This window comes from Caloenas nicobarica, chromosome 1 (assembly GCF_036013445.1).
Source record: "Caloenas nicobarica isolate bCalNic1 chromosome 1, bCalNic1.hap1, whole genome shotgun sequence".
NCBI lineage: Eukaryota > Metazoa > Chordata > Aves > Columbiformes > Columbidae > Caloenas > Caloenas nicobarica.
In genome coordinates, this window is record NC_088245.1 from 86899373 (window position 1) to 86920717 (window position 21345).

Sequence of the window (21345 nt, forward strand, 5' to 3'; positions counted from 1 at the left end):
CTTTATAGTTCAAAGAAAAAAATACTTTTAATGTTGTTTCTAAATAAATGGGATGGCATTAAAAATACCTAGTGGCATTGTTCATTTTTCCTCCCCAAAGAAATACTCCACAAAGCCATGCTTTTGCTTGTGTTCTGCGTATTTGATAATCTTGGCTTAGAAAAAGGAGGAAAGTTCCACTTGAAAATCTACAGCTGAATCACTTTAATATCATTAATGATGAAGCAGCTAAGATACCTCTGTTATAAAAGTATTATGAGAGACAAATTTGCTGATAAAAGCAGTGTGATTTTTTTAAAGCCGCTCATTTCTTGCATCTCCCTCCTGTAGCTGCAAACACGAAAGAATAAGCTACAACAAAAAGTAGCACAGGTCTACCACGCGGAAATAGAAACTAAACTGGGCAACCCAGGACCCTTCTGAGTGCAACAAATTGCCAGGACTTGGGAGGAAATTCAGGTGATTGGCACAGATAAAAACTAGGCAAAACAAAAACTAAAAAAAAACCCAAAAAGGTCACCAGCTGTGATCACTAGGATTTTGTTTTTAGCATCTGTAAGGGTTATTCAAGCTTCTAGACTTGTGTTAAGTTTTAGCATGTGAAACTCCTGTGCACCAAGGGACAACCATCCAAAGCTTTGCATGCCAAGAGCTGTAAATTTGCTTCTGCTAAAAAGGATGCTCACTTGCTCTTCCCTTCATAATTTCACGTGTACTCTGCATGCCCTATGTGTCCCCCCTTCTTCCCTTCCAATTACGTTACTTGTGCCCTTCTTTGATTTCAGCTGAAACGTATGTCAACAAAACACACATAACTAAAACTCTAAAAATAATGAAAAAAAATCCCCGAACCGGTGTGTTTGCAAGCAAAGCCACACCGCTGTGAATTCTACGTGCACGCAGAGCCCCTCCCATTCCTTTATGAGCAAGACAATCCCGCCCCCGCCACGCCTCCTGCCCCTTGGCCCCTGCACCGCACCCCGCAGACCCACGTGCGGCGCGGGGGCGGGGCGGAGCCAGCACGCGCCGACAGGCCGCGGGAGATGCCCCGCCCCGCGCGGCAGAGGCCAGGCAGGAAGACACGCAAAACCTCTTCCGCGCTGCGAACTCGCCCCGCCCAGCACCGGCCTTGAGGCAGGCGCGGCTCCGCACGCGCGCAAGCGCGCCGCGGTGGGCGGCGGCCGGGGCTTGTTTTGTTCAGCTTTCGGAAGGGGAGGGGCCGTGGCTTGGGCCTCTGCCACGTAACTGGTGGAAGCGGGTCTCGCGGTTTGAATCGCTGAGGCCGTCGGGAGGGAACGCGGGCGCGCGCCGCACGGCAGCGAGGGGTGAGCGGCGGGACGGGCGCGCGCTGCGCGGGCAGTTTGGCGGGAGCTGGTCCCGGGAGCGCGCGTCGCGGCCTGCATCGGCCTGCCGCCGTCGGGCCCCTGCGGCCTGCCTTCTTTGCCCATCCCCGGCCGGGCGGGCGGTGAAGGCCCCTTCTGCGCGTTGTCAGGCGACGGCAGCCCGCAGAGTCCGTCTGCTTCCTCCTGAGCAGAAAGTTGGGAAGGGTAAGGGTAAGGGTGGCGCTTGCTGTTGAGTCGGGCTTTGTTCTACTCTCCTGCCAGGATGCTGGTTGCCTGCGGCATGCAGCGGTGTCACCAGGAAGCTCTAAAGAAGAACCGTGTGATGCTGGCAAAGCAGCTGGTTTTGAAAGAATTGATGGAGCACATGATAGAGAAAGACATCATCACCGCGGAGATGATGGAAATGATACAGGTATGCAGGTTATACTCAACCGTTCTGTGAGTTTTATTTCTAGTTAAGCTGAGTGTTCTTGGCAGTGGCAGCACAGTAAAACTCGTCTGTTTGTTACCAGCGTTTTTTAATGTGACTGTTTGCAGAACATACCAAGCAATATGGAGTTTGCTTGCAACACGTAGGGTAACTGTAAGCTGGTTTTGGCAGTATGGATTTTGTGGGAGATTTACTAAATTGTTGGCTTGTGTGCTAGTATGTAGTTGCAGCATGTTGTGTTTCGAAAGTCAGGTGGTATCTTCCAGTCTTTTGTTGTCATTTTGTTGTCATTTTGTTGTCATTTTGTTGTCATTTTGTTGTCATTTTGTTGTCATTTGTCAAAGTAGGAATAATACCTATTTCCAGAATACTGTGAAAGTAAGTGAAGCAACATATTATAAACTAGCTTGTTGTAGCACTTGTACACCTGTTACTGAAAGAATTTGTATTTCAAATATGTCTTTGTAGATTGCCTGAAGAACCTTACATGATCCAAGGCTCTCACTCTCAGATGCAAATGCTTTTGTTACTCATCCTGAGCAGTGGGTACTATGAGAAGTAGTTAGAAATACCTTGGGATTGCTCCCAAAGGTATGGTAATGTACTGAAGACTGCAGAATGGAGATATGGCTCTTCAAAGAGAAAGCAAACTGGAAAGGAAATTACTGAAGATGCACATCAAGTGCATCTCAAGACTCAAATAAGCAAACAAGGTTCTTTTTAGTCCCTTAGTAAGGTGGGTGGTCCTGTCATAAGAACAGATGCTGAAAAATAGAATTATGAGATATTTGCTGGGCACCAGTGCGGCAGGTATGAACCTGAGACTGATAAGGTTTTTGAAAGCAACAAGGAAATGACTTCTTGATTAATTTTGACTCGAGTGTGTCAAAGATAATGTGAAATTCCTTGTGGGACCTATCAAGGATACTTGTGCTAAGTTATAGAGACACAGGCAGTTTTACCTGAAATAGCTCCAATCCCTAGTGAAAAAGGTCAAAGATACAGGAAGACAGTGAAAGTCAGAGAAGGAATCAAGAACTGTTTTTACTGGTTTTGTCTGGAATAGAGTTGATTTCTTCATAGTAGCTTGTATGGGGCTATGTTTTGGATTTGTCTTGAAAACAGTGTGGATAACACAGGGATGTTTTAGTTACTGCTAAGCAGTGCTTGCACAGTGTCAAGATGCACAAGAAGTTGGGAGGGGACACAGCCGAGACAGCTGACCCCAACTCACCAAAAGGATATCCCAGACCATAAGGCATCATGCTCAGCAATAAAAGCTGGGGGAAGAAAAAGAGGGGACGTTTGGAGTTACGGCGTTTTTGTCTTCCCAAGTAATCATTATGCATGATGGAGCCCGGCTTTCCTGGAGGTGGCTGAATACGTGCCTGCCCATGGGAAGTAGTGAATGAATTCATTGCTCTGTTTTACTTATGTGTACAGCTTTTGCTTTACCTATTAAACCATCTTTACGTCATCCTGCGAGTTTTTTCAGTTTTACCCTTGACTGAGAGGCTCTGTGGTGCTTAGAAGCTATGTGGTCCTAGTCCCATTTCAGACTCTGGAAGGTTTCAAAATGATCCCAGGAGTGAGATTAAGACACAAACGAGGTCAGATGCCACTAAACAACCTTTTATATTTTTACACCTAAAGCTAGAATGACAGGGTAAGTGGGGGGCAATAAGGAGGAAAGTTAAGCAAGCATTCGAGAAGATAAGCAAGAGATAGTTACCGCCAGGGATCCATCTTCCATTGGGCAGGTCTTGGGTCTTGGTGGTGCAGTGAGTTTGCAGGTCTCTGGTCATGCCGGTATCAGAGTCCAGGTCTCAGTAGTGCTGGCAGCGCTTGGGTCTCAGGTCTGCTGGTCTCAGGTTACAGGTTTTGGTCCTGGTGGTGGATGGCCACGCTCGTTAAGTTGTAACCTGGGCGTTTTATGGCAGTTGGTGGCAGATGTTGCAGGTGGCAGGCCTGGTCCCAGATGTTGGTAGCTGATACTGCTAGAGTTTTGCTTGAGCTTTACACAAGCTTCAAGCATTCTTTGAGTTTTAGCAATTCACAGTGATCATGCATTTTCTGCTTTAACTCACTGAATTTAAGCATTTACAGCAGGCCAAATTAAGCAAGCAGTGTGAGCAAGCATTTTTCTGTAACAAACAGGCCTTAAGCGTATTATTTTAGCAAGCAAGCTTTGAGACAATAATTCACAATATCTCAGCCTTCCACACTTATGCTGTGTGTTAAGAACCACCGTCTCTCTCACACACGCCACATGCTAAGAGCCACCATCTCTTATAGCAGCCCACTGGGGTTAAATAAGGATGCTGATGAAATACGAGTGATTAGTAGGAATGTTCAGTTGCTGGCCTTAAGTTAGTCACAGAAAGGGGAGGGAGGGGAAGAAAAGGAGAATTTAAATTGGGTAATTTAGAAAGATACTAAAAAAAATGACATTTTTTTAAAATTATACACACTTTTAAGAAAGACTAATGAAAAAAATGTGTTTACTGTGTAGTGGAGATGATGTAAATATAATTTATGTAGACAAAGGCCCAGAAGAGAGGGATTTCAAACACAGAGCAAAAATCATAGTGGAAATCACGTGGGACAGTGGAAACATATGTTTTTACAATGAAGTAAAAAATCCGCATCATTAATGGCTTCTTGTCAGAGCATCAGGTATTCTTCCAGAGCTCTGGGATGGACCTTCAAAATAGCAGATATGACAGCAAGAACTTTCTCTTGCTTTTTAAACAAGGTGAATGCTCTGTCCCGTAATCAAAGACTATCAAATCATGTAGATACTGAGATCTAAATGCTCTTTGTTGATATCAGTATATGGAGCTGGTTATCTTCTATGGACTAATGGAGAAGTGTTACCAGGAGAAAGGGCCAAGTATTTTCATACTTCTGGAAAGGCACAGGTGAGATATTTCTGTATGCACTTCTAGTCAACAGTGTTCTGAAAGTTGAGGTTTCCATGGGTATAGGAAAGGGTACTTGCATTGTCAAGGTGAAAAGGCCATTTATGAGGAGGCTGAAAGAAAGTGACTTGTTTACTTTAGCAAATGGAGACTGATCTATAGAAAGAAGCTTGATAAATAAGGGAAAGGACAGGAGAACAGTGAAGTCAAGGGACATTGTTGATACAAAAATAAATGCCATTAGTCAGTCATGAATGAACATATGTCTGAAATTTCAGAATAGGTTCATAAGCATTGGATCAACAAAATTTTGCAATAGCCTTCCAAACAGTGTGATGGGACAAAAGCCAAACTATTTTTAACACCAAGCTTGATACCAAATCATGTAAAATGTTCTGTACCAGAGGATTTACACATGTGACTCAAGGCTTTTTTTCTGATTTTCCTGTGATTGCTAATGTAGTCTTAGTCCTTGGTTCTGTGTAACTCACCATTTCTTATCCACAAGAAGGAGAGATCTTGGAGCTAAGTTGTAATTAAAAATATATAGGATTAATTCCATGGAGTTTACAAAATTTATATTTGATAGCATGTTTTGGTACATGATGTTTTGGTGTGTTTTAGATTTCACAGAGAAGGCTATTATTGTATAAATTAGATAATTTGTTGGCAAATGTCCTGTTAATGTTCTAACAATTAGAACTCCCTGAGAATCTTTTACAGATATATACATTTCATTTTTGATCGTTACTTTTTATCATACACTACTGTATATTGTTTCATTGATCTAAATGTTACAGTTTATACGTATGTAGCATCTTTTCAGAATTTACTCCATAATATAAGTATTTTACTGAAAGCTTTCTAAGGCATTTGTGTTATTGGTGTGTGAGACAATAAACCATTGTGCAGTAGTGGAAACATGTTCTGGACTTTGTGTATTTAATCAGGGGAAACAGATACTATTTGAACAGTAACTGGAAGTAAAAGTTTCGAGAGAAGAGGGTGTATTATTCTGTGTGGTAGCGCATGAATTGTTGGCTTGCTATGTTGTTGTATACTCTCCCCACTGAGCTGATAGGAAGAGATGAGTGGGAAAAGCTATAAAAATGGATCTAGTACAGCTAAGCATAGTGATGAAACATTTACATGAAGGAAAAAAGTTGAGTTGTTCTGAAGTTTCATTCAAAATTGATTGCATTGAGGTGCTAACTTTGAGTGTGCATTTTTTTTTTTTCCTCTGGATCTAGGCCAAGTCAGGGAGCTTCAGCCAAAATGTGGAATTCCTCAATTTGCTCCCCAAGAGAGGCCCTAATGCCTTCACAGCATTCTGTGAAGCTCTACGAGAAACCAAACAACAGCATCTGGAGGCAATGATCTTGAAGACAACATCCAACCTAAGCAATGGGATTGCAAGGGTACAACAGTTTTAAAAAAATAAAATGGATATATTGCATTTCAAATTGGGTTTGGGCACTAAGTGATCTTTTTCAAATGGGAAAAAAATAATTGTTTACAAAGGACAGGATGGAGTTTTGTTGCAAATTGGAACTTGCAGTAGCCTTAGTAAAAGCAGAGGGCAAGAAATTTGGGAACAAGAGAATTTTTACAGAGAATCACAGGATGGTAGAGGTTGGAAGGGACCTCAGGAGGTCATGTGGTACAACTCACCTGCTCAAGCAGGGTCATCTTGAGCAAATTGCCCAGAATCACATCCATATGGCTTCTGAATATCTCCAAGGATGCAGACTCTGCAACCTCTCTGGGTAACCTCCTCCAGTACTTGGTCACCCTTACAGCGAAAACTGTTTTCTGATGTTCACAGGGAGCCTCCTGGGTTTCACTTTTTGCCCTTTGCTTCTTGTCCTGTCACTGGGCCTCGCTCAGTCCTCTTTGCACCTAGGCGTTTACGTACAGATTCCGCTATATAAGATCCCCCTGAGCCTTCTCTTCTGCAGACTGAACAGTCCCAACCAAAACTCCCCTGGCTGCACCCCAGTGAGAGCAAGACTGGGACTGGAAACCCCAACTCCTTAAATCTGAAGCATGATGCTAATGGGATGAAATATTCTTATTGATCAGTTTGGATGTCAGTCAAACTCTGCCCCATCTATGCCCCACTTCCTTGATATCTCACACCTGTGGGAAGAGCACTCAGAATGTCCTTGGCTCTCAGATCAGAGCAATTAAAAACATTAACTCTGTCCTGGGGTGTTATCATCTTGTTCTCAAACTAAGTCCAAATAATAACTATACTAGCTATGAAAAAGAAAGGTTTGTAACTGCATGAAGAAAATTAACCCATTTTCAGTCAAACCAGCACACATTGACAGAAATGGTGCTGCTGTCTTGGCATGATGTTCCATTTGGATGTGAATGATAATATTCTTTTTCAAGTTATATATTGGTATATGTAAGTACATGTATCTTTGTTCCATGATACCTACAGACTTGTACCATAGTAAAAAAACCAGCTGGTTTATGCTTCTCTTTTTCATGGATTTATTGGTTATCTTGTAGCTTGAGTGCTGTTCTGGATCAAATCTTCCATTCTCTACCAGTGAGTCCTGTAACTCAAAGAAACCATACTGGATTGGTGAGTCACACATGACATTGTGAATACTTGATTGTCTATCTGGTTGGTTGCTTCTAATTTCTTAATACTCAGTTCATAAGCTTGCTACACCATTGTTCATCCCAGGAATACAGACTTAACAGTGAACTGACTGTATTCTGATCAGATGCAGGAGGCAGAATTAGGCTAGAAAATGAAAGTGAAATAGCATATTGAAAGAGAGAATCCAGACAGTTTCTAGTCATCTTCATTTATTCATACAGGAATTTTTGTCGCCCAAACAATATGTCAGTAAAATTTAGATATTTTCAAAGATTTTCTTCTTTCTTTAAGATTCGTAGTAAAGTTTAATTGAACTAGAGCTGTGTAAAGATAATGATTTTGGGCAGTATTTCTTAACTTAATCTTCCTCCTTAGCAAATAAATTTAAGTACAAGGCCTTATATATTATTACATGGGCCCAACATAGATTTCTGTAGCTTTTGTTAAGTGCAGCAAATTAGCTTTTCTTTAGCAAGCATCTGTGACTTAGATCAGGGAACTAGTTGTTGGAATGGATCTTCCTGCTAGTCTTTATTTTGCCTCTGGTGATTCCTGAAGTACTCATGCTCCATAATCATAGATTTAACTGTATGCTGGTTAGCAGGAGTGCTCTCTCTGGTGTTAAAGGACAAGTGTCTAGATTTTGTGCTCTCTCTGGTGTTAAAGGACAAGTGTCTAGATTTTGTGCTCTCTCTGGTGTTAAAGGACAAGTGTCTAGATTTTGAGGGTCTTTTTTTTTTTTTAATTTAGATGCAAAGGTTTTAGGTTTGGGTTGTTTTGGGTTTTAGAACATATGTTCCTCTAACCAGGAGAGCCATGTTTCAGAAGGCAGAAAAATATTTCAAAGGAAATCATGAATGTCATAAGCTCCTTCAGGACAGGGCAGTGAGTGTTTGTCTGCAAATGGCGAATAGTTGATTATCATTCCCCATATCTGCTGTTATCCAGAGGAAAGGGTTATTCAGAGACAGATGGACAAAAAAGGGCATTGCACTTTATGGAAGTTAGAAACATCTAGTTTGACTGCTTATGCATGTGTTCAGCAAAAAATAAATAGTTGTATCCAGTGAGCATGGGAGGCCTTAAATGAAAGGAAAAGCATTATTCTATTTGAATATTTCTAGCAATGGTTTGTCAACCTATCTGTGAAAGAAATAACATACTGTTCAAAATGACAGAAAGCATTAGTCTCTAATTTTAGATGAGAATTCTGTTTTCATAGTCTAGAACTAAATTTACTAGGCCTTAGGTAAGGCTAACTCACATATAAGACAAAAAAAAGTTGCCAATTAAAATCATAAAAGGTAAGCATACAATTCCAGTACTTTTGGGTTTTTTTCTGCTATATTTCATTGTATGATGAAGAAAAATTTTTAGAGGTCTGAGTAGTATACTACAGAAATATGCCTAAGACCATGTACTTCAGAATTTGCCAGTTACTACCTTAATGCAGAGGCTTTGCAGCTGGAATTTTTTATTGTTACTGATATGTTTGATTTGCACAGAACCAATGGAACATTCATTGGATAATAGAGATGGTCCCCTGGTTCCTTCAGTGAAGTACTGCACTCCTGAATTTTATCATAATCATCAGCACTTGGTAAGTAGTTGACAGAGAAAATCTCCTTAAGATGTGAAAGATATGAGGTGTTTGGATATATCAATGGAGCACATGCTAATTAAAACTGAGTCAAAATGCATGCTGCATTAGGATGAAGATCAGTGGTGTGCTATCTGTGTAACTAAAAGATGTTATCAGTGATGTTTGATGTAGTTCTCATTTGCAAGTGTCGAGAAATTCTGAGAAGTTCTGTAACTCTATGCAAATCTCTGCCTCTGGTTTTTGTTCATGAAGAGCTTTGTGAAATGTCTTCTGTTCTGTTGCGCTGTGTAGGCCATCAGTATTATTGTCTCTTATTTATTTGTCTGCATCCTCATCTCCTTCTGTGTGATGACACACCCTCCAAATGACTGTAATATAATAGAACTGTGTTTCAAATAGTAGTCACAGTCATGGCTGTTTTAATTGCTACCTGTACCTGGAAGAGTATCTCCTTAGGTTCAAGAAAAAGATCAGGATTCTGTGCTGGGTAGCACAGGGTAGAATAGCCTGAATTTCTAATCTTGTGCAGCATTTGAAGTTATGTAGGTAGTCTAATTACTTTTTGTTTATTCTGTTTGTAAAGCATAGCTTCTAGTGGAGTGGGCTTAAAGGAAAAGAAAAAAATCCTTTCTTATAATGGGCCAGATACTTTACGAGGGTCACACAATGTGCTAACACTAAACACTCAGTCACAGGCTCTATGTACAGCAAAACAGATATTTTGTTTTAACTGTCTGTTGGGGAGATCTAATTAGGCAGCATCAGTGTGAGTTTGACTTGGCTCCTTTTACATCTGTGCCTGGATACACCCTATTCGATATGCTTCTTTGGCATTAAATTTCACTTCCAATTTACAGCAGTGTTAGTAAGTGATTTGCTGCTGTTAGAGTGGGAGGGGCAGGGAGAGAACTTCATTTGAAGACACCTCTCTTAAACTAGTTCTTTCCCTGTTAACCTTTTTTGCCAGATGGGTAAATTTTGGGATCAGTGACTGACAGTCCTTTGCTGTTACAATTGCACTCATGCTATTTTACATCTGTGTTCCCAACAGCAATTAAGAAATGTTAGCTGTTTTACATAGTGTTGTCCTAAGGCCTTTGTTGGGGATGATGGAAATATGTGGGGCCATGTTGGAGTGAGAGTGAGGAAAGGGAAAAAAGTTAGCAGGACCTAATTCACAGTCTGAAATGTATAAGTTGTGTTTATTTTAAAATGAGAAATAAGGCAAGCTAGTATAGATCTTAATAATAGTGTTGTAGGATCATCAGTTGTGGAGACTTGCAAATGCACTTGTCTTTTGGACCCTTTGCAATTCAAACATTTGTTTTATTTATTAAAAAAACACAACTAAACAAAACCAAACAACCTCTAAAAATTTGACCTCAAGAAATCCTGCATATCATATATCAAGCTGATATGTAGGGATTACTGTTCTACTCTAACACTCTATTTTTCCTTGTGTAGTCTAAAGTTACCAATTTAAAATCATCTTCTTCTTAGGCATATAAACTGGTATCAGAGCCTCGGGGCTTAGCGCTTATTCTCAGCAATGTCCATTTCAGCAGTGAGAAGGACTTGGAGTATCGTGCAGGGGGGGATGTGGACTGTACTTCCCTGGAGATGCTTTTCAAGAATCTTGGGTATCAAGTGACTGTCTTTCATGATCTAACTGCACAGGTAAGGGGGATAGATCCCAGTACTTCACAACTGGTACAACTGAGAGTTTGTAACTGTTTCATAAACATCTTAAGAGGTTCTCTTGAGTATAACTAAGCTTGAACAGGAAGGTGTGAATGGTCACTTATGAATGAAAAATAAGGCTAAACAGGATGATGTCTGCTTGCATTCTGACAAGTATGAAGAAGCTTGGAAGGCAGAGGACTTACAATGGAAAGTAGAATCACAGAGAACGACAAGAGATACTGCTCTAGTCTGACCTCTTGTAGTATAATACACGGGGCAAGAATTTCTAGACCACACCTGGCATGCGTGTTAAAACCACAAATGAATAAATCTCCAGTTTACTCTAGATAGGCTTTTCTGCTATTCTGCTATCCTAAAAGTTAAACTTTGCAAATATTTGACCTAGACTTTGCAAGTGCAAGTGGAGGTTTTTGTGTCCTTTCACTGATGGAGTCAGTTGCCATCCTGTTTATCAGTCTTCCAGAATCTATGCAGTTAAGTTCTGCTCTTTCAGTCTTTGCTTTGCTCAAGAAGTGACTGTGCTTCACTTTGGGAAATTGGTAATGTTCCGTGACTGACTGAATCAACCCACTGTCTTTCCCTATGAATGCAATTGCTGCCTTGTACAGCCTCATTTGTTCTTATTCCTTTTAAATCCCTATGAAAACAAGTGGTATAGAACCTGTTAAAGCATGTTTTATTCAAGAAGGCAGTTTTTGCAACATTAATAATAGGACTTCTGCACCTGCCATGTTGTCAGAGTTTCTAAAGCTTTCCACTTGTAAATTGTTGTTGTGTTTTGATCGTTAGTGTTTGAAGTACAAGTATGTATCTGATAAGTTGCTCTGATGTCTCAGCCAGACTTAAGTGTTAGTGTAAAATCTCTATAAAATATGAGTTGGTTTCCTCTGTGTTGAATCCATGTGTACCAATTCAGATACTTGCTGCATCCCCCTACTGGGCAGTATAGAAATGTAGATGTCCTAAGTGGTACTTCCTGATGTTATGCTTAGGACTGAATATTACATAAAAGAACAAGAACATTTTGCCGTTGTTTTTATGAAACACGTCCTGTAAATTTGATGTATGTAGGGCTTATTTCATAACAGGAGGACCATTTGTGTTTTTCCCTGTGTATTGACCCACTTTCCCTGTGCAAGTCTGGAAAGCATTAAACACTTTTTTTTCTCTTCTAGGAGATGCAGAATTCATTGGAGAGATTCTCTAAGCTGCCAGATCATCAGGATGTGGATTCATGTATTGTAGCTCTACTTTCCCACGGTGTAGAGGGCGGGGCTTATGGCAGTGATGGCAAACTACTACAGGTATATTGCTGTGTCCTGATGTGTTGTTGTGGGTTTTCTCTTGGAAAGTAACAATGGGAAGAGGGGAAGAAAAGTTTTTTTTAAAAAAAAGAAAGTGAAGTGATGAGAGACTGAGGATTCACATTTTTTTAAGATGGCAAAAATAAGGACTTGTGGGAAGAAAGGGGCAGGAGGCTGTCCATGAGAGGTCTGTAAGATAAAGAATGACATAGAAATAGGGCAAGTAGGGAAAGTTATTTCATTCTCTTGTTCCTGTACAAGTATGAGGTGGAGTGCTTGAACTCGGACTAGTAGGAGCTAGGGGTGAGAGTGGGAAAGGGATGTGTTTGTCACACAGAGTGTTTGAAGATGAGAAAATATCAAGACTAGTGAGGTAATAACCAAAATGAAGGGAAGCAAGATGAGACTGGGTGTGGCTCATAGAAGGCTGCAGTGAAGAATATTTACAGTCTTTCTTCTCTCAGTTGCAGGAGGCTTTCCGTCTCTTTGATAATGCAAACTGTCCAAATCTCCAGAATAAGCCCAAGATGTTCTTTATTCAAGCTTGCCGGGGAGGTGAGTGCCCAAATACTAAAGGCCATGTATTTGGCATGCCATTAAGGCTCATTTTACACACACACACACCCTCACATTCAACTTGCTGTCAACTTTCCTCTTTGCTTCTCTCAGGTGTAAGTGGGACTCATATTCACCTCCCTCTGCCCTGCTGCTGCTGCTACTGCATCTGTTGCTCTGTAAGTGTCTTTTGCTCTGCATGAGGTGTGTGCATTGACTTGCAGACCCCAGAGCACCTTAGTGATACAAAGCTCTATCATATCCCACTAGTATATTGAGGCTTTTTCTTGCTATGCCTGCAGTAGGGGGAGTGGGGCATATGGTGCATCAAATTGCAGCACAGCATGGAGTGGTGCGCTAGCACTGGAGTCTTGTCTGAGGTCCTGTCTTTTTCTTGGTCTTGGATGTGTTGTGTCTCATGTGTTGTCTCTCAAGCTATCAAAGTTGGCTTCAAGTTGTCTTTTTTTTTTTCTTTACTCTATCCTGCTAAATGATGTTTCCTTACACCTGTTGCCACACACTGTTGTAGAAACAGAATTCTTTTCTTGTTTCTCCTAGATTGAATCTTTTCCCACTCTTTCCATTTTTAATTTTTTTTTTAAATTCTGCTATTTGCTTTCCCTCCTTTTGTAACTTTGTCTGTAACTACCTACCTTTCAGGTCCGCTAAAGACCAGTTTTTTCCATAAAGTGTCTGGACTTTTTGAGATTGCTGGGAAACTGCAGATATTCCAAAGAGAAGTTCTGTCTTGGAAAGCTTTGTTTTTTCACTCGTGATAAAGAAATGTTTCTAGCGTTTATGCTTTTCCCCCTTTTCCCTTGTTCTTTGCAACTGTCTCCCTTCTTTTTCATTTTTAGCTGAGCTTTATAGTTTGTCCTCTAGCCAAGAAAATGTTTCATTCATCTGTTATCTACTTGTGTGTAATCCCAATGCAGAGAAAAATCTGAAGTGTACCTGAAATATTCTGAGTATCAAAAATATTTGATCCTTCTAAGCATTTGGAAATATCGTAATGTGCATGTTTACAATATAAATTGAATGTGATTGCTTTCCTTTACATTATTGAGCCTTTAGATACTCTTGAACAAATGCGAGTACACAGACTCATAACAGTCTGGAAATAGGTGTAATAACCCAGAATTGGCAGCTGACATAATTAGGTAGTTAGGTTTATTTGACTGTAATGTTACCAAAATGGGTCTGTTCACATCAACAAATCAGGCTTGGCCTTCCGATTCCCAAAAAGGTTTCAATTAAGAAAGTTGAGCAAAATGCTGCAGAATTGGAAGGGATAGTGCAATAGGCAAATGATTGAGACTTGAGCCACTGCAAGAGAAAAGTCTCTTCAGTTAAAAAAAAAAAAAAATCATAGAAAATAGAAAAGGTTGGTTTGGGAAGGACCTTAAAGATCATCTGATTCCAACCCCTCTGCCATGGGCAGGGACACCTTCCACTAGGCCAGGTTGCTCAAAGCCCCATCCAACTTGTCCTTGGACACTTCCAGGGGTGGGGCATCTACAGCTTCTCTGGGCTGCCTGTTCCAGTGCCTCACCACTGTCATAGTGAAGAATTTCTTTATTCTACATCTCCCCTCTTTCAGTTTAAAGATATTACCTCTTGTCCTATCCTACTCCTTGCAAGAAGTCCCTCTCTAGCTTTCTTGTAGGCTCCCTTTAGGTACTGGGAGGCTCCTATAAGGTTTCCCCAGAGCCTTCTCTTCTCCAGGCTGAACAACCCCAACTCTCTCAGCCTGTTTTCATAGGAGAGGTGTTCCAGCCCTCTGATCATCTTCATGGCCCCACTCTGGACTCATTCCAATAGCTCCATGTCCTTCTTATCTTGGGGGCCCCAGAGCTGGAGGCAGTATTCCAGGTGGGGTGTTGTGAGAGCAGGGTAGAGGGGGAGAATCACCTCCCTCAACCTGCTGGTCACGGTTCTTTTGATGCAGCTGAGGATATGGTTGGCTTTCTGGGCTGCAGGGGTACATTGCTGGATCATGTGTGAGCTTCTCATCAACCGACTCCCCCAAGTCCTTCTCCTCAGGGCTGCTCTCAGTCAGTTTTCTGCTCAGGCTGTATTTGTGCTTGGGATTGCCCCGACCCATTTGCAGAACCTCGCACTTGGCCTTGTTGAGCTGAAAAAGCATAAATGTCTCTTTTAACGTCTCTTAAACCTTGAGTAATAGTTGGAGGGGAAAGCTACTTACAAAGTAATTGAGCTGCCAACAAAATGTGTACCTTTTCATGTTAGCATTCAAACATTAGACTAGCCAATACATTTTCTTTTAAAGTAGCATTTAAAAGACTGTATAAATAGTGTGGACAACTTTAGATTAGTAATCAATTTCTTCATGCATGCAAGTTAGCTGGAAACAGTTGAAACAAAATCAGAAATGCATAGGTTATTCCTTTTCTCTAAGTTTGTGGTAAACCTTATCTATCTTCTATTAATGACACATTAAAAATGTAGATAAAGAAGAGTTGGTACGGTCCACTTAATTTCCAAAGGGCCTTTGGCAGGAGTCTGCTAAAGAATCGAAGTAGTCCACCTGCAGTCCATGGATCAAAAACCAGCGACAACAGAAAGCAATAGGAAAAGAAAAATAGTCAGATGTCACTATGACGCAAAATGAGACTTTGAAGCTGGTAAACATCTGTGTTTAATATAGTAGTTGATCCAGAAGAGTGGAGAACTGTGGTAAATAATGACCAATAGGTAGTCAGCCATTATTTAAATCAATTGGGAAAAGAGTGATCTAGGAGCCTCAGTAAAATTTAAAAAGGCTGGATCAAACTGGGTGGCAGTTATTGGTGATATAAGTTAGAGGTTAAGTATGCAGAGGAATATCTTGATAGGGTTAGTGCTTTACACATTTTTGTTTTGTTGGTAAGTTGACTAGAGTGGTGTTTGAAGACATGCATGAGGAAGACATCTAATTCTGAAGCTTTAATTAAAAAGGTTTTGACTTTATATATTATGGGATGATAACAGTGTGAATAATTTAGCTTGACTGTAAAGTTACCTGCGTCTTACCTGAAATAACATACACTGCGAACAGTACTCTAAATTTTTAAGAAGATATAGAACTAAAAGATTTTGGAGAAGTGTGATAAAAGTAATTTAAAAAGTGTGGTTAAAAAAGGAAAAAATTGCATTGCTACCTGAAAGAGATGGAAGTACCCATGAAATTTTGAGCTATGGAGCCTTAATTATAGGCCTGTCAAACAATTGCACCTCTCCCACTGCCACTTTCATTTTTGGATGAAAATAACAACATTGCTGACTTATGAACTGACCATTTCCTGTGTATAATTATGAGATGCCACCAGTGCCACTGCCTGTGAAAGCATTAGAAATCCAAATGCATTTCTTAGACACAACCTAGCAACAAAAGCCTACAGCCATCATAACAGGAAGGCTTCTGAAGGGGATGCTTATGCCTCCAAAGACTAGAATCTGACCTATGCTGCTAAGGAAGTAAGTAAAACAGTAGCTTCTCATCTTGCAACAAAAGGGCAAAATCAGATAGAAATCTTGTAAAATGTAGTTATATTTTTCATACAACATAGCCAGACTATTAAGCTATTGCCATTAAGCAGTTAGTCTAGATTACAATGGAAACTCTGCATCATGTAAACAACCAATAGAGAACATCTACACCTGTCATAATACGTACTACAAAGGACATTAGATGTTCTATAGGTTTTAAAACAGTCTTACATGTACTCATGTTTGGGGTCAAATTATTTTGTATTGCACAATTTATGCTTTTAATTAAAACAAGTGGGATTTTAGTCAGGGTTTAGAGCTAGGTGAGATATTTGGTCTGGTTTCTCTTTATGTCTTGGAGGTAGACCTTAGCAGCAAAAATGATAGCTCTCACTTCAGTTCTGCAATAAATAGGTTGTTAGCATTGCAAACTAGACTAGACATTTTTGAACATTTCTGTGATTTGCGAAGGTGGAAACCAGAAACTTTTAGGGCTAGGCATCAAATCCTTCCATGCATGGTGAATAACTATCAGAAACTTAATTGCTTGCTGATAATCCCATGACATGCATAGGAAAGGAGAGGGGAAAAACAAAATCAGTCATGATGCAGACTAACAGTCACATTAGACTGAGCAGGTTCAGTACTTGGTGGTATCTGCATTAGTTTCTGCAGAACTTTCAGATGAGTTTAAATAACAGCTGAAAAAGCTTAAAGTTCATGGTTCATTGAAAAACTTTCTGCATGACAGCAGTTGTGGCATTGCTGACCAGAGCTCAAAACTAAGGAAGTACAGGAAAACTACATGCAGTAATTCAGGATTTTTTTTTTTTTTTTCCATCCCCCTCCCCATCCAGATAAGACAGACCGGGGAGTGGATCAAAGAGACGGGAAAGAATGGTCAGATTCCCCAGGTTGTGAGGAAAGTGATGCAAACAAGGAAGAAAATCTCAAGCTGCGCCTGCCTACATGCTCTGATATGATCTGTGGATATGCTTGTCTGAAAGGTACTGGGGAGAGGCCCTAGTAGTCAGGGCATAAGGAGGTTTTATGTGTCTATGTTCCCCAGAAACTTGATCATACATGTTTTCTTCTCAGGCACTGCGGCCATGCGAAACACCAAGCGTGGATCCTGGTATATTGAGGCTCTCACCTCTGTGTTTGCAGAGGACTCCCGAGACACTCATGTGGCTGACATGTTGGTGAAGGTGAGCTGGAGCATCTTTGCTCTCCCACACTTGCCTGGTTTCTGAAGTGCCTTCCAGTGCTTCAAATTGCTTGGATTAATCTACTATTAAAGCAGTTGTTCTTGCCTTGCTTGTTGCAAAAATATTATTTCTTTCCCTGTCTCTACATATATATTTATATACAGTTCCACAGCACTTTAACCAAAGTTAAAATGCTGTTTCTTTTACTCTGTCCATTTCCTTGTGTGATTTCATGGTGAGTTTATGAGAATTAGTCTGGCTTGCCAAGAATTACTTTTCTTCTGTAGAAATAACTTTTTTTTTTCAAGTAGATTCAGTCCCTGAACTGGCTCACCACATAGCTGCACAAACACTTGCACTCACATAAGGTAAAGATTAAGAAAATGGGCAAGAGGGAGTGAAGACAGCTGTGTGACCATGGCAACTTGAGCTGCTGTGGAACTGAACTCTAGTTCTTTATCCTTATGATTTAGAAAGAGAACAGGTAGGGCACTACTTAATAAGTTAAACAGAAACAATTTGTGAGTACAGAAAGCAGTGACATTTTTCTTACTTCTGTCTTAATCCCTCCAGTCATTTTTTTTTTTTTTTTTATCTCACATCTAGGTGAACAGGCAAATCAAGCAACGAGAAGGTTATGCCCCAGGCACAGAATTTCACCGCTGCAAGGAAATGTCAGAATATTGTAGCACACTCTGTCGGGACCTTTACCTGTATCCTGGCTATCGAGCAGGAAAATAACCCTGCCAGCTCTGTTGGAAGAGAGATACTGCCAAAGCTGAACTTTGAGTATGGATGTCGAATTTTCATTCTTATGGGCTGTGACATCAGATGCTCAAGCAACGAATGCTTGTTTATACCTGGCCAGTCCAATTCTTGATGTCTCTTTCTAAAATAATCTGGCAACTCTCTTTGTAATCTGATACAGTTCAGGGTTTAAAATTCCAATATCCTCACTCATTCCGTATGTGTAGAAATTGAGGATCAGCACTGGAACTGGGAAGAAGTGGGAACATCCTTTGGAAGGTGACATAAGGACATTAGTAAGCTAAGTGAATGTGGAAAGGCAAACAGACTATTCATACAATTTTTTAAACGTTAAGCCTCTCCGAAAGGAAAATTATTCATAAAATGCTACTTATGCTTGTATTTAAAAATTTTGAAATACTTTCTGCCTGATTCTTCAGGCAGGACAGCCAGCTCCTGTGCACGTTAGGAAAGGGCTCTCTTATGAAGGAGAATCCTTCCCCTGTCTAAAATGGAAGGTTATCATTTTGAGTACTTGACACTTTCCTATCCATCTTGATCACTTAACAGTCTATTTTTGCACATTCCTTCTGTAGCCAAGTTAAGAGAACTACAAGACATCCCAGATTATCAGAAAACAGAGATCCAGAATTTCTCGTGTAAACAAATAAGCCTTCATGAACTGCCCCAGAAATAGTTTTGAATCTAGAAATTCTAGATTAGCTTCCCTTAGTCCCAAGACTGAACAACTGCATAGAATATTACTTTTGAGGAATTTCTTTGCCGTGGTATCCATGTGCCACAACAGGCATAGGATTCAATCCACCAGCTTCTCAGGAGTCTATGAATTTCTCTGTGCAACTGAATCCCTGAAACCCTTCAGCCTTGTACAAAAGGATCTTTTGTTTAATTAACAAAAATATTCAAGGCAGCTCTTTACAGTCTACGTGTGTTGCTTGGATTATTTATGACTGCAGTTTGTTTCCCTTTTAAATGAAAAATAAGAGTTTCACATTACCCTGTTACATGAGTTTTCTTTCTCAGCCGTGATCATTTAAAGCTAGCTACTGTTGTTTGCAAAGTGTCGTTTCCACTGGTCAATAAGAAATGTTGTGGCATAATCAATCACTTCTTTTGAATATTTTCTACACAGCCTCTTTATGCTGTAATTTGTTTCTTACTTGTGTCCAGGAGATGGGAATTTTTCTCCTTTTGTGGTAGAGCCTAAACCCTGGTATACTGGGTAATATATGGACTACAGGCTGTTCACTTGAGTCTCAGTCTTCTCCATTTTGTAGCAGTAAGTTGGTATAGTTTCTGGCTTACTCTTTTTATGTAAGTGTGGCTTTTAAAAAACTTTTTTTCAGCATAAAATTATGAATAGGAAGCACAAAGAGATATGGAGGGAGGCTGGAAAATTAGGCATGCGCTTTTTTAATTGTTCTGCCTAGGAAAATGAAGGCTGTGTTTCCTCTAGCTGACAAAGGTGCAGCATTAACACACATCTTGAACTTCTCTTAGATACAACATGTGATAAACAGAACAAGGATCATACTTGCCAATTGGTGCCTTACTCTGAAGTTTGAAATACCATTTTAAGGGCTATTGTACCTCCCTGGAGTATAGCCACTTTCTTCGTGAGTGCTCCCTCTTTGAAATGGTGCAATATTTTACAGATACCTATATTGATGAAGCAGTCCACCATGATGGATTAGATTTCTGTAGGATTGCATCAAGTTGCATTATCACTGCCAATTTTGTATGTACCTATTGTATACTTGTATTTTACTGCCTCGAGGTGTCAAAATAAAGAATTCTTGTTTGATTAATCTGTGCAGTATCTTCAGTTTGGAGAGTTATACCTCTGGGCAGAAATGGAACTTCTATATAAAGAGAATTCTGCATAATTTCTTGAGGGTATCTCCCAGAGATGCTTTTGAACTTTCAGGCAGAAGCCTGCTGCTTGCTAGCTGCAACTAGTATGGGCCGCTTGTCAATTTTGATAACACCTGCACTAAACTAAATACATTTTTAATAAATATGAAGCAGAACCATCAATTAGGCAGCCAATGTTGTGTTTCAGAACATAAAATATTTAGATTGGAAAAATTGTGGGCTTGGTGCTCTTGAAAGAAGATTTGCTGACAAAAAGAAGGGTTTCTGAAAAAAAGGAGTCTTGGAAGGAGGAGGGGCCCACAAAGAAGGTGAAGATCCCAGCTGGAGGAAAGTTCCTGGAAGTAGGGGAAGATCCAGGAGATCGGAGAGCTGCATGGAAACAAATGTCAAGGGATGCCTAGAGGCGTTGACCTGTAATGCCCAAGACTGGTAACTATGAGGGGCTGTGCAGCACAAAACCAGCACAAGTTTCTGCTTCAGTTTAACGGACCAGCAATGACCATAGAATCATCTTGGTTGGAAGAGACCCTCAAGATCACCAAGTCCAATCATTAACAGTGGCATTAAACCATGTCCCTAAGAACCTTATGGACGTGCCTTTAAACACCTCCAGGGATGGTGACTCAACCACTTCCCTGGGCAGCCTGTTCCAATGCCTGATAACCCTTTCTGTGAAGAAATTTTTCCTAATATCCAATCTAAACCTCCCCTGGCACAACTTGAGGCCATTTCCTTGCACCCTATCACTTGCTACTTGGGAGAAGAGACCAACACCCTCCATGCTACAACCTTTCAGGTAGTTGTGGAGAGTGGTAATATCTCCCCTCAGCCTCCTTTTCTCCAGGCTAAACAGCCCCAGCTCCCTCAGCTGCTCCTCATCAGACTTGTGCTCCAGACCCCTCACCAGCTTTGTTGCCCTTCTCTGACTTTGTTCCAGCACCTCAGTGTCTTTCTTGTAGTGAGGGGCCCAAAAGTGAACTTGGGGGCCCCTATAACCCTGGGCTAGAGAGTCATGGCTGCAAGAACAATAAACACCCAATCCATTTGGAATTTGTATGGGATTTGCTACTCTAGTTAGATCTCTATAAGTCAATAGGGCCTGATGGGTTTCATCCAAGGGTACTTAAAGAGCTGGCTGATGTCGCAGCGAGACCTCTCTTCATGATTTTTCAACACTCTTGGGAACCTGAAGAGGTCTCAGTTGACTGGAAGCTGGCAAACTTTTTTCCAGTCTACAAGAAGGGCAACAGGGATGACCCTGGCAACTACAGACCTGTCAGCCTCACTTCTGTGCCTGGCAAAATTATGGAGAAGATCAATCTGGGAGTTACTGAAAAACACCTGAATGACAATGCAGTCATTTGTCCCAGCCAGCACGGGTTCATGAGGGCAAAGTCCTGCTTGACCAACTTGATTTCTTTCTACAACAGTTACCCACCTAGCTGACCAAGGGAAGCCTGTCAATGTGATCTTTTTGGATTTCTTTAAAGCCTTTGATACTGTTTCTCATGGTATTCTCCTGGACAAG

At 40.7% G+C, this 21345-nt stretch overlaps 1 protein-coding gene across 2 annotated transcripts; it reads left to right on the forward strand.

Moving 5' to 3' along the window:
* The first annotated feature begins 1155 nt into the window (after window positions 1–1155).
* CASP2 (caspase 2) lies at window positions 1156–19718 on the forward strand. Of its 2 annotated transcripts, none has more exons than XM_065656144.1 (11): window positions 1156–1325; window positions 1605–1755; window positions 5945–6112; window positions 7215–7290; window positions 8817–8911; window positions 10415–10591; window positions 11794–11922; window positions 12387–12477; window positions 12592–12656; window positions 16824–16973; window positions 17065–17152. In XM_065656144.1, exons 2-10 carry the CDS (start codon window positions 1606–1608, stop codon window positions 16947–16949), a joined length of 1077 nt encoding a protein of 358 aa, XP_065512216.1. In that variant the 5' UTR covers window positions 1156–1325; window position 1605; the 3' UTR covers window positions 16950–16973; window positions 17065–17152. The 2 variants fall into 2 exon arrangements, with proteins under 2 accessions (XP_065512216.1, XP_065512206.1); XM_065656134.1 differs by lacking the exon at window positions 12592–12656 and adding an exon at window positions 17781–19718 and having other exon boundaries at window positions 1157–1325; window positions 17065–17174.
* Window positions 19719–21345: the final 1627 nt, after the last annotated feature.